The 14,365-nt window shown below is 36.5% G+C and overlaps 1 protein-coding gene across 2 annotated transcripts in view; it reads right to left on the bottom strand.

Annotated features, from left to right (window-relative positions):
* Positions 1 to 14,365, bottom strand: part of adamtsl3 (ADAMTS-like 3) — a 159,059-nt gene that overhangs the window by 116,079 nt on the left and 28,615 nt on the right. For both annotated transcript variants that reach the window (XM_027161968.2, XM_047804894.1), the window contains exon 3: positions 13,484 to 13,603. In XM_027161968.2, coding sequence (XP_027017769.1) covers positions 13,484 to 13,603 — 120 coding nt within the window. The remainder of the gene's footprint in view (positions 1 to 13,483; positions 13,604 to 14,365) is intronic.

Here is a 14,365-nt window from a genome sequence, read left to right as displayed (position 1 = left end):
TCGACAGACGTGCAACGTGGCTAATTGCATGATACACTATGGTAAGTAGTAATTATGGCTTTAAATGGGTCAATCAGCATAAGACACTCGTTTGTTAAACTACAAAATGACAACAAAAAGAATGAACATGGGATGCGGTCTGTAAAACAATAAGTACCTAATTTAAATTGTCAGGTAAAGTATTATCCACTAAGATATTATATAATAGTATAATATACAGTATACAGAATTTACATGTTATTTGGGAAACAACTTGGAAATCAAGATAGAACTGATGAATAACCAGCCCTTTATTATACTATTTTATTACCAACTACTATAATTATTACAACTGTCAATTACAATTACTAAAATATCCCCATTACATACAGTAACTACTGACTTACAGTAAAAACAGTATTCACTTGGATTTCATGCATAAATACTATTAGACATTTAAGTAATTTCAAATTATATTATCATGAACATAACTTCCACCTTTGTGGTATAATGCCAGATTCAAACATCAGGAGGTGGGGCCCAGGGTGCAAAATAAAAATAAAATAAAATAAATAAAGACAGTGAGAGAGAGAGACAGAGAGAGAGAGAGAGAGAGAGAGAGAGAGAGAGAGAGAGAGAGAGAGAGAGAGAGAGAAGAACACTTTAATTGGACAGTCAAATACAGATACCATGTTGACAGTCAATAAAAGCACATCTACAAACCATCAACACTGGTTACTAATCAACCGGGTTATCAGCTAATTATAATATTATAGTTTATTATAGGTTGTTATTAAGCTTAGATTTGATGTGTAGTAGATCTTCTTTACACAATAATTTCATCTTGTATGTATTTCTTTTATTTTTATTGACCAGTTTCTGGTTGTTGATGAGTAGCTTGTGGTCATGAATCCTCTGTCTTGAGTCTGCCTGCTCTATCATTAGTCTGTCTCCTGATTGTTTCTTGATTGCATCCACCTGTTTTCTGCTTCAGTCCTGATTAGTTTGATTAGTTTTACTCCCTTGTCCATATGTCCTAGCAAACTCTTGTTCAGTGTTTGTGTGCATCTTTAAGCCTGTCTTTTCTGGCCTCTATTTTAATTCTTGTTTTGTTGGGTTCACATTCAGACCACATTCACCAATTGATGGGCCCTGCTATAGACTATTTTATGCGTGTTTCTTTGCTCTTGCTGTTTAGTAGATCTTTAATAGATCTAGTTCTATAGACCATCAGCTTTTCTCCAGTCCTTTTACTATTCCAAATTCACTCCATGTGAATTGATGTACATTAGGAAATAATATTGTGAATCAGTTGATAGGCTGCTTCACGACATATCTCTAGACAGTTTAAAGAATGTTTACAATGGATTCCAAGTAAAGTCCCAGAAAATATATTCTCACTGTTCAACATGGTTGCTCTCATAACATTATATGTTTTCGTCATGTGTAAAGATTATCACATGATCACAGCACCAAAGAACTGGAGGTGGTTTCTGGAAGAGATTGAGGGTCAGACAGATTTCCATTACTTCTAGCAACATTAGCCTGCTGGCTTCAAAATTTAAGATGATGTTGGACAATAAACATATTTTGGCATTAAACATATCATTGCACTTAGGAAAAGACAGAACACTTTGGCTCAAGTATTTCTTTAATACAGTGGAATGGTGCATGCAAGTTACTTGCAAGTGTGTGTGTGTGTGTGTGTGTGTGTGTGTGTGTGTGTGTGTGTGTGTGTGTGTGTGTGTGTGTGTGTGAGAAAGTAATGTCCTTTCTCTGGCTATAAACCCATCAAACAAGGGGGGATTGAGTGCAGGTGTTCTTCCTGCTTGCTCTTCTCTTCTTCAGTTGTGTTTCATTCCTTTGGGTCTGCATCCTCTGCTTTAATTGCTCACTGTAGACAGTCATGTTCTTCTGCTTCAACTCGCACATAAAACTGTAGTGAATCATACCCCCTACATCTCTCTCTCTCTGGTTTGAGTGTGTAAAGATATAGTTTAGAGGAGCTGTATGCATGTGTGTGTCCAGCTCTGACCTCCCTCATTGGATTTAGCAGGTAATAGCTTTCACATGAGTTACATTTTTTGTTCTTGCTAAGCCCCTTCTGCGGCCATCACTTAATTTATGCCTGCCTCTTGGTCTATGCTGGAGTCCAAACCTCAGTGCGATATTCACTCACTTTAACATGATCCAAATGTTTAAGAAAAAGCCTCTCTTTAAGTTAAACCTTGCCAGTTTTAAGCATGCTGGACTCTAGAGACTGTCCTGGCTTGAAGAGCCTTTAATACGCACTGTTGTGCATTCTTGCTTTTCTTTTCCCTCCAGTTGAGATCCCTCACAGACCTATCGATTTGAGATGGTTCCAGTTTTTCCCTGCATTCAGAATGAGAAGAATGCAAGCTAATGCTGAGTGCATATTCAGGACAGGAACTTTGGGGCAGCAAATCAGATGCTAGCCTAATAACTGTTTTGAATCTTTAATTTAATATAACGCTGATCAAAATTACATCTGTTTATCTTAATTTCTTTTTTTTCTGGAAAATATATAATTATTTATCCATACACAAATTAAAATGCAGTTATATCTAAGGGGGGAAAAGAAGGTTGCAAATAACTTACAGATTAGCAGATTAAAATTCAACAAGCAATAGGTGATAAACTGTGCTAATTCAGTGCTCAGTTTACCAGCCATCTCTCATATTTATCAGAACTACTCTGAGGTTTGTACAGATACAGCATCTGTATTTTTTTTTCTTAAAGGCAGTTGCTGATGGCTTTTGCAAAAGTAACACATCCAACATTACCTTCAAAAGAAAATACACCAATTTACATAATTAGAACCCTGTAATGTTTCCAGACCTTCTATAATTTTTTGATACGGTGCTAATATTCATCATTTTAAACACAAAAGAAATTGAAAAGACAAAATTAGGTAATCCAAAATGTCAATTTGTTTTCTGTGATTAGTGAATTGGGACTCTGAGATAAATCTACACACACACACACACACACACACACACACACACACACACACAAACACACGTGCATGCACACATGCATTTGCGCACTTAAATACACATAAGTGAGTCCACACATGTGATCCCCTGTGGTCACTGTATAAAATTTATGACCTTTGGAGAACTTGGACCTGATGAAATGACACAACAGGTGTACAGCTGCTGCTGCAGGTCTCTGTACTAAATGGATCCAACTGTACGAGACTGACCCCCTGAACATATCAACTCCACTGAAGCCTAACAGACTAACAGGATCACCTTAACACTACCTCATGAATAAAAGCAGAACTCTTAGATGACTTTGGAGAAAACTGGTGTAAAGTTGTCACTTTCAAAAGTTAAGATCAAACAGAGCTCAGGTTAGCATATAAAAGGTTTGCAAATACTCATTGTAGTAGAGGCAGGATTTACATAAAATAGCATATTGACTTTTTGCACAAGTACAGTGAAACTGAGTTTGCAGCTTTCTGGATGATAAACTATATGAATTAATAAACGGGGAGTTCAAAGCCGCTGTGCTTCCATCTTGGCTTGTACATACTTTATATTCTGTGGACAGGTAAAATGAATGCGTTGAGAGTTTCCAAGCTAAAGCTAGCTAGATACTACACAAAAACTATGCAACAAAATTAAAGTTACTACTAATTACAATTATTGGTTAATAAACAGATCGGGTCTTTGTGTTTCCAATTAACAGACATCATGTAACTTAATATGCTTGTGTGTGTGTTGAGTCGAGGTCTGAGTGATCAGTAATCAGCTGTCAAACATGATCGATTTTTGTAGGTGATGATAATTGGAATCCAAATCATTCATGCTGCGATGCTAGTTTGGATTCAGGGAAAGAAATTTCATGGCTGAATCCGGCGCTGACATGACAAAATTTAAACGCGATATAACAAGTCTTAAAATCTCACAAACAATATTTTTAGCCTTATTTCAAAATTTCTCCATGTTTGTAGTTTTCTGAAATATTTGTCATTGTCTGAACTTGAAATATGCTTGCTTGTACCTAAAGCAGGAGCAAAGTTCTCATGTTGTGAAGTTAGGTTTCAGATTCCATTCTGACTGTAGCACACAGGACCATCACAGACATTTTGACGGCCAGTATCTGATTACAAACTGAATCGATTAGGCTGAATTTTGCTATAACTCATAGCTATTCAACAACGTGAATAAACGGTGACATTCTTCATGTGAGCATTTAACACTGTGTTTGTTATAATATATTTCCAGCCATTTCAGTAAAATATAGTTATAGTTTATTCAATTTGAGATGTCAAAGTATGTTATAATTATAGGGAAAAACAATTTCTTTTCTTTTGGCTGTATTCCCAGGCTACCACACAAATAGAAAGCCAGCAATGTATTTAAACTTGTTTTGTTCTAGATTATAAGAGAAAAAAGAAACAACTAAATGCAACCACCTTACTTCTGGAAAATAATAGTATAATAGCTAGTTTATATATTAACTAAGTTTATAGATAGGTATAAAAAACAACCCCAACCCCCAGTGACAGTGCCCAACACTAAGTAAGGCTTTTGTATCTAGTTCTGTGTGCTTTCATTCATTTTGCCATGTATATTTGCATTCCAGACTGGTCTCTGTCCCTTTCCATGCATTGGTTCTTTACTTACTGTGCACAACCTTTCTGTATCTTAATTTTATTATATTGTCTAATTTATGTCTCTCTCTTTCTGACTGTAATCATGCACTTCTAGACCTTTATTTCTCAATCCGTAATATTTTTGTTTTCTGTATTGCACCTGTTTCGTTTATGGAACTTCTTTCTTTGGCTTTACCTACATGTGTATTGACCTTCACTTGATACCATCATGAGAATGCTTGGATTGCCATTCATTACGAAAACATAAGGTTGATGCAATCGTTTACCTTCTATCCCACACATTACAAGCTGGTTATACAAAATTTATCAACTTTTGTCAGTAAGAACGTATCATACCATCTCACAGTTAATTTTCCCGGTAATCTGAAGCATCAAAATTCCATTGCTTACAAAATAAATGGTCCTGCAATTCAAGTAAAATCAAGTCAAGAAGTCGAGAAGCTTTTTTTGTCATTTCAATTATATATATATATATATATATATAAAAATAATATGACACAGTACACAGTTTCTCAAGGACCACGGTGCAACAAAAACTACATAAAGCTACATAAAACAAGCCAAAAAACAACATGGAGCTCATTCCTGGCCACATAATGTGCAACAGTGCGAGACAAAGACAATACAATACACTACGAGACAAATACACAAAGTACACAAACTAGCTCTGACCAGTGTGCAACAATTGAAACATATACAAACTTATGAACACTCTTATCCAGAGCGACTTACATTATCATTTTTTTATACAGCTGAGCAACTGAGGGTTACGGGCCTTGCTCAGGGGCCCAACAGTGGCAGCTTGGTGGACCTGGGTTCGAACTCACAACCTTCCAATTGGTTGCCCAACTCCTTAAGCACTAGGCTACCACATGCCAACATAAACATGCATGACAAGAACAGGACACATAACAATGACGAATAAAACAGATACACAAGGGCAGGTATTTATAAGGCAACACATTAGGCATAACAAGCAACAGGTGGGAAAAGACACGTGACCTCAACAACCAGAATTTCTGCTAGCACCCCCTCCGGTGGCCTGGTAGAGAATTGTACCAGAAGTTTCTGACACCAGGTTACTTAGTTGGTATGCTCACATTTAAATACAGTGTATGGAGTGACAGTACTAGCACATACAGGCAAGCTTCACCACTTCATACACCACCATTCTACCATTTTCACACTGAGTTTTTGCCTGAATAGTTCTTGCCTTGGGTTTATTTTTTATTCACTGTACAATTAGATCTATCACCTATTTTTCATAGAGTAAACACCTATATTAAATGCAATATATTATTCTATTTTTTGAAACCTACTGTTAGAGAAATTTCATAACTGCCTGTGGTTTTATCTCATTCTGAGCAATATTATTGTTACGTCTACTTAGTAACTTGGTCCTGCAGCAGGTTTGTTCTTATGGTTTTTATTAACTTTACTGACGAAAAATGCATTCTTGGAAAACTGCCTTGTTTTACCTGGTCTGAATACATCCCTTGTTCAGATCATTTGTTAAGATCAGTTGTACTGTCTGAAACACAGCTTGAAGGGATGGGTGGTTTGTGTGGATGACAGATGCCTGTGTTTTTCTCTTTTAATACAATTCAATATAAAACAATTCAATTCTACTTACATTTTTCACATCTTTACCAGCATAATACCACCATAAAACAGCTTTGTACTGCACTAAAAGAAATTATACATGAAACATGAAACATTTTAAGCAACTAATGTAAAAACATATTAAACGGTTTCCCTGTATGAAGTCTATTGTAGATATTCACAAAAAGATGTCAATCCATCAGTCTTTGAATTTGCTGTTACACTGCGACATAATATTTTCATCAAAATATTAAAAATAACTTCTAAAAATACCTTCTTAAAAAATAGACATTCATTTTCTTTAAATTTTTTTGTCCTCATTTTGTGCTCTCAGCTCTTTGTGAGCTTTGCCTTTCATTAGGGGTAACTACATATGATCTGCACTTTAAATGTAATTGCAGTTTATCAAAATACACAAAAATCAGTATTAAGGAAACATTTGCAGGAAATCGTTTTCTCTAGGAAATATTTATACACTTTACTAAAACACTAATAAATATGGCTCAGTGTGACTAAATCTTCAAAATGTAGAGCAAAGAATATGTTATTTTTATACACGTCTGTGTGTAAAAATAGTAAAAGTAATGATTTCTCGGCACATTTCACTAGCACTTAGGGCAAGTCCAGATGTTGCTTGCTAAAGACCACTCCAGCCGTCTCATCCTTCTCTCTAGCTTTCTGCAACCCGAATAGGCAGTGTTCCAAAAGGACCCCGTGGTAAAACCACATGTCACACTCGATCAGTTTTATATAAGCAGAATTCAGGGAGTGCACGTGGCAATTTGTACATCTGCACTCTGTCATGACGGCCACTAACGCGTGCACCGATCCAGGCCTGCTGAGAGCGCGTGAAACTAGTCCCGCCTCGAGAGAAAACTGTGTTTGAAATGTGAAGGCGAGTGGGGAATTTTATAATAAGGCCCCATTTTGCAGCTTTCAAGCTGTTTCTCTGGTGGCAGGTGGAACTTCTTAGTGGACAGAGAGAAAATAAAATAATGTTTTGCGTGTGTGCTGGGAAAAAATATTTTATGTCATGGAAACCTCAAAAAGATTTACATTTCAATTCAGCTAGATAATGCTTATCTGAGTATTTCTAGCTTAATTACGGAGAACCGTTCTAGTAAAATGGGACCAAAACTTTTTCCTTATCCAAAGTAAATCACATAGTAGGGACATAAGTCTAATTTTGGCTCTTTAATACTGCACTGGAACAATCAGTGTAATGTAACAAGTAATGGAAACTGTTTGTAATCCAAATTCTGCATTCATTCTTTCAGCAAATCACTTTTTTAAGTATGTAATGACCCTAATTCACTGATAAAATTACAAGCATACTGTAGGAATCGTTGAATCTAAAACTCTCATCTGTTCAGTTCAGTTCACAAACTTGTGAAATGTGTAACACAAGGACGAGCCTTGAAAGCATATATTTTGTAATTCCCTGCCATATTAATAAATCTTAGTTAATTAACATCTAATAATGTCATACTTTTAATTATTTCATCATCTGCATACAAGAATTTGTGAAATTAGCATGTGAAAAGTCTATTTTCTATCAACATAGACATGACAGAATTTTAAGATACTGTATGAAGGTAGATAAATATGCTGAGCTCTTTGAGAGAGCACAGTATCACCCGTTTCTTCCTGCTCATTTGGTATATGTGGGTATTGCCTTTCACTTCCTTCAACCCCTAAGATCTTCCCTAAAAGATTCTTCAGTTCTCATGAGACATTCGCAAGGATTTACCAAATAGGAAGTTATATGCTTCCTAAAGTGTCACAGACATAAGCAAATGGATGCTCCCAGAAAAAAACGTGTTACAGTGTTACACACATCCTCTCTGGCAGCTTAAACGGTGACTCAAGAGCCCAGAGAAGGCGAGCAAGATACATGGAAACAGTGTATTAAAAATAGATCAAGGGACTCATGGCAGAAGAAGGCAAAGTGAACATTAGCTGGTAGTTGATGGGATAAAGTACATCTTAAGTAGTGTCTGAGAATGAATGGAATTTTAATTGAGGACAATTAGAAACTTCACATAACATCACAAAGCTCACGCTTACACATTCAAGCTCAGCGATTCATCACAGTCTGCTCTAACATACAGTATAAAGCACTAAAAGGTTAAAGGGGGAAAAAACAGCAAAGACATAATCAGTGTCAGAAGTCTGCTAGAGAAGAAAATTCTAAATCTCTTGTTTTGCAGTGGTTCAGAAGAATCCACTTTAAGACATGTGGGTTTAGTGCTGCTTAACATATTTATATCAACTGTCCCTGCATCTATCAAATTTTACTATATCACCTACTGAAGAGCCTAAACTCGTAACCTTAATACTGAGCGGTGCTGCCATTGAAAATGTAAACTTATTGAAAGGTAAACTATGAATCACAGCATGAACTGAGAAATGCAATTTATAATCTATACAGTAGCAGAGTACGTCAAACAATAAAAGCAAGGATACTATAAGGAAAAACTTCAATCCTGTCTATGCCATAAAGAGATTTGTCAGGGTGAATGAGCGTCTGGCCCACAAAATGTAAAAAAAAAAGGAAGTGTAACCAAAAACAGCACCATTCCTTATAGGAAAGACAAGTGGAAAGTTGTTTGTCCAGCTTTATTATTTCTTCAGGTCCTACAGTAGGAACAGGGTCTTAAATATAATCGAAGAAAGGAAGAGTAAGAACTAAAATAAGTAAGACCGTCTACTTACTTCTGTTATAAGGTACCGTTATTTTACGTCCTAGATAAATAGATAGTCATGACTGGATATCACAAAGTTTTCACAAATTTTTACATTTCATACCTCACAACATAATCCCTATATAAAATAGTAGCTCCTGCCAGCTACACTAACTGAATTCTAATAAAGCCTGTCAATCGAGGTTCACAGCTCACATAGGATATGAACATTTTTACAAACTAATTGGGCTTTCATTTCTTGTGCAAATGCAGTTAGTGATGCAATATTTAACAGAGGAGAGATATAAGGACTCAAGTTTACAAGAGACTTATGTCTAGATTAAAAAGCAGAAATTAATATTAACATCATGTATTAGAAATTCATTTTCATATTATATTAAGGACTTGTTGTCTCAGTTGAACTGTATTTCAAATGTATGCTATGTAGCAATTTCTGCGTTTCAAATGTATGACTATAAGTTGTTTTAATCCCCATTGCTACCTTAAGTTAGTAGTGATGCTCAAAAAAGTCTGCATACAGACCCTTTTATAAAATGTTCTAAGAGAACTGAGGTGAGGAACAACTGTTAATGACACACGTAGAGTAGCCTTTGCCTGCAACAGTCGGATACAGCATCACCAACCCCATATAACTGTCGATAAAGGTAGAAGACTAATGTTTCAAATATCTATGAAAAGTTAAATATAAAATTGGTTGCAGCAATTTTAGCCAAAGCATAAAAGTCATGGATAATGTCACTGTGGATCACTCATCACCATTCTCTGAGCCAAGAAGAATTTTTTTTTCAACATTACAGCTCATTTTAGATGATTAGGTAGCAGTTTTCTGCTCCGTTCATGAGTCCTCAGTGACATGGGGCAGGCTATTCTTCAAGTTTGTGCTATACATTACTTGGTTCCCTTTACGCTGACTTGTTTTATTCTCTGCCACAATACATCAAAATGTCTCACTGACAGAGCCAAGAGCAGCTAAACGTGCCAGTTGTGGATCCTTTAACCACTCTTTTTATAAATACCCACTGTCACCATGCCACAAACCACAAAAGCCATGCCTGTGATATTAGCCTTCACGCGCCACACGCTGCCTCAAATTGTTACTTGTCTTCCATAACCCATCAGTTCACAACCACAACTTCCCCTTCAACGCTCTGCAAAAAATTAATCAGCACACTCCCAAATTCCAAAAATGTACCCAGCCTACACTTAGACCAAGGGCGTTTAGTTTTTTCATCTATCTCATGATCCATTTCAGCATTATCCCCTACTCACGTTATGTGGAAACACTGGCACTAGTGTGATAGAAAGAGCCAAGAAGGCACAGCTGGCGAGGATCATAAATGCATTGCAGGCAGTAGAGCACGTTAGACACACTGAAGAAGTCTGTGGGAGAGAGACTATTCTGAATACCCTTGTACGCATATGTGTCTCACGCAGCACAAAGAGCCTGACAGGGAAGGTGTCAGAGGGAAACATATGCTTTGTCTATTAGTTTAAGCTCCTGCTGGTATAAGAAATATATAATATATACAGCCCTGTATATGGTGCTGTAGAACCATGATGGACATTTCAATATTACAGATAGATGACAGATTTGACTTCCTGTCATTTGCAATTTTATGGGTTTTTTGGTCATTTTTTCCCACTAATTTCCCTTCGGACTAACTGAATCCAAAGTAGCAGGAATAATTTGGCATGTTTGAAGAAGGAGGTCCCTGAAATTGGCTACTAGGGAACAATAATGGGGAAATGGGGAAAAAGCTGTGAAACATGGGAACTGGTTTACATTTCTGATATCAGCAGTGTGAATTGAGAATTAATTTGCACATACTATCCATTCAAGCTAATTCTGCCATTTATGTAAAGATCAAAGTTTCCAGGGCCAGCCTGAACATTTTAGACAGCCTACAGTCACGGTAGCTGCAGTTATACGGTTGTAAATGAACATTGTTTTGTGTGATGCAAGTGCAGGGTGAGTTTAATACAAAAACAAGGTACATTTAAAAAATAGTCATAGAAACTGGAACATTTAAAAAAAACTGGAAGAGTCAAAAATTTGTTATCCAAACATGTAAGTCAAACAGGCAAAGTTTAATCTGGGACAAAATAACAATATCCAAGAGAGAGAAGTAATACTTATCTTTATTATTTTCCCAAATTTGCAAAACTGCACATTTTCAAGTAATGCTAAGTGTATATTAACTATAATAATTATATCTAAATTTACAAAAGTGGGTATATGATTTCGAAATGGGAAATATGTGGAAAAGTGTACTGTTACTACCATATGATATGTTGGATATCACATACATCCACTGCCCACTGTTTAGTTTTGAACGTTTATTGTATCGCGGCCAAGTAGGTACTTTTTTTAGGGGCAAACCCCAGAAACGTCCTCAGATGATGGATAAGCTGGCTAAGTAAACATCGAAATAATTTACATTTCATTTTAATTGTTCCACAAGGGGACATAAAGGGAAGTATTAGTTACAACGCAAGTCCTCTGTAAGCACACACAACACAAAGACACTTATGTTAAACACACTCACACACTCAAACACAGGAGAATATGCTCTGGAGTATATGTCATAACAGTAAGAGCATCATCACCATGCCACCAAGTCTCTCAGGCAACAGCTCACTTAAAGGTCAATATATTACACACTCACCCTAAATCAACCCTGGACAGGCTTTCAGCACATGCAGATCCCTCCAACAACTGGGCCGGGAACAACGTCCAATATGGGAATGAAGCAAAGCAAGGTTTCCATAACAGACCCCAAAACAGCTACGGCAGGGGCACACAGCATCCGTGCATTAATAGCCATCATGGCAGAGTCGTATAACGGCCAGAAAAGTCTGGCATACTTGGACTTGCCTAATAGAGAGGGCGAAATGAGGCCGCGTGGCCTCAATTCCCCTTTAAACCCTGAAGGCGGTAGGAAAATTTCTCTAGCCTTATAGAACTCCTTCCTCAAAGGAAGATCCGCTCATTCCAGACTTACACGCTCTTAAAGGCAAGTGTCGGATATTATATTTTGTTATTTCAAGAATATATATCTAAATTCTACAGCTTAGTTACAACCAGAATCAAGTTTGGTTTATTTTATTTTTTATTTTATTTTTTATTAAAATGATTTATTATAATTCAGCAATATCACACTGTCAGGACTCAGCCCGGACTTTAGCCATGTGCTTTTGCTTACGTTCTCTGTTCACGTGTCTGCCCTGCCCTTGTCTCTTCCTCCCCACCTCTGCACACCTGTCCCTCATGTGTCTGATAATTATTATTAGTATTTAGTTTAGCCGCGTTGACTTAAGCAGCGCAGAATTCTTTGTTTTGTTCTGTCGTCTTTGGTTTTCTCCTGTTGTCTTCATCCTGTCTAGTCGGTGTCCTAGTGTCTATGTTTCGTGTTCTTTTTTTTTTTGTGAACCCTTGTATGGTGTTCGTATTTTTGTTACTCGGCCAGTGTTCGTGGGTCTGGGGGACCCGCTGCACTTTTGGGTTTTTAATTCAACACAATCAAAGATTTTATGTTAAAATACTCTACAGATGTTTACTTCATCCCAATTACAAGCAATATAAACAGCATATATGGTTAATATTTGCCCATTACCTTTATTACATCACATTTTGATTAAAGTGCTACTCGTTTTTTGTTGATTTTTAATAAAATGTATTAAAAAAAGGAATCAAATTTAATCAAGTTGTGAGTGGAAAAAAATTAACAAATTTACAAGGAAGCAAAGTTTTTCAAAACTATTGATGTTTATGAATATGGGTCCCACAGACCCGAACACCATACAAGGGTTAATAAACCCTGTTTTATGTTAACTTGACACTTGACATTTTATGTGACACGCACAGGCAAAAGTGTTGTTACAGTGAATATCCAGGTCAAGCAGGAAAACTGCCATAGACAATCAGGTCAATGCCAACATTCAGTACAACAACACAACTGTGATAATGATATTTCTTTTATAGAATAGTTTGATTAATCAGAAATGAATACTGAGTGACTGACATTTCAATTATGTGCAATTATCATTTCTTCCGTCTCTCTTGTCCATCCTTACACACATCAAACTACGGATATCATTACAGTGCATATTTTAAATAAGTACACATTTTTAATCACCAGAAATCACTGCCTTTAGCATTAGCACAGTCCTGCTGTTTTAAAGACAATATGCCAGAAACAAAGTGAACAAATATAACCTCACTGTGGTAGAAACAAACCTCTCCAGGTGATGTCATGTATATATAAATTCTTTTCAAAGTTGTCAGCAGTGTATTCTATTTTAGGTCAGAATGAGCCACCGGATACCTGCATGGAGTTTTATAATGAGGATGATGTGCATATTCTAACGTGGATATTAAGTCTAAATATAAAAGTTTTTTTTTTAACCTTGTGCCATTGTACCATATTCCTCTCACTGGAAATGCAAACTAAAAAAAAGTCATCAGTCTGGGTGTAAATGAACTGCTCAGTGAACCTCAATTACTCAGTCAATTACTTTCATCATTATATTGTACACAGAAACTAATGCCTACCTGATCATCATAGCGGTACGTGAGATACTGCTCTCCTGTTGTGTCCTCCAGAAAGCTTCCTTGTGGAGACAGAGCAAACTCAGGCAAGAAGTATGCACTCTGAGACTGACTTGATTCTGCCTGTAGAACAAAACAAAACCAGATTTATGCATCTGTTTTTACAGGTATAACACATCAACATTTAATGTTTCTCTACTCCAACACACCTGTTTTCACTAATCAGCCCTTTATCAAGCCCCTTACAGTATATTGAAACTGTATTACAAAATACACTACTCACTGCTATCAGATACACCTCTCTTGCCCATTTTTTTTTAACAAAGCTCTCCATATATTAGGAGAAGTATGTAGGTAAATTACTGACCGCCTCACATAATTCAGCATCAGTTAATTCAGTTGATTTTTACTCAATCAATAAAAAGGAGATTTATTTGACTATCACTGGTTAGATAATATATGAGCACCAAACCAAATGAAAATCTTCAGACTTGCAATCTTGCAGTGCTCTTTTGTCAGAAACACTAATATTAAGAGCTGGCAAACAATTAACACAAAAAGTAAATATTTGTTTAACAAAAATAGTACAAATATACTTAATCTTATATACTGTTATCAGTACCATGTACACAAACCAAACCACTAACATACACACACAAAAAATAAAAATAAATAATGACGGTCTAAGGGGGGTAATTTTATTTTTCTTTCATTCATTCATTTTCTACCGCTTATCCGAACTTTTCGGGTCACGGGGAGCCAAATCTCAGGCGTCATCGGGCATCAAGTCAGGATACACCCTGGACGGAGTGCCAACCCATCACAGGGCACACACACACTCTCATTCACTCACACACTACGGACAGTTTTCCAGAGATGCCAATC

The sequence above is a fragment of the Tachysurus fulvidraco genome, chromosome 2 (genome assembly GCF_022655615.1).
Source record: "Tachysurus fulvidraco isolate hzauxx_2018 chromosome 2, HZAU_PFXX_2.0, whole genome shotgun sequence".
In the NCBI taxonomy this organism is placed as follows: Eukaryota; Metazoa; Chordata; class Actinopteri; order Siluriformes; family Bagridae; genus Tachysurus; species Tachysurus fulvidraco.
Note: the sequence above shows the minus strand (reverse complement) of the source record. Positions and strands in the feature narration are given on the sequence as shown.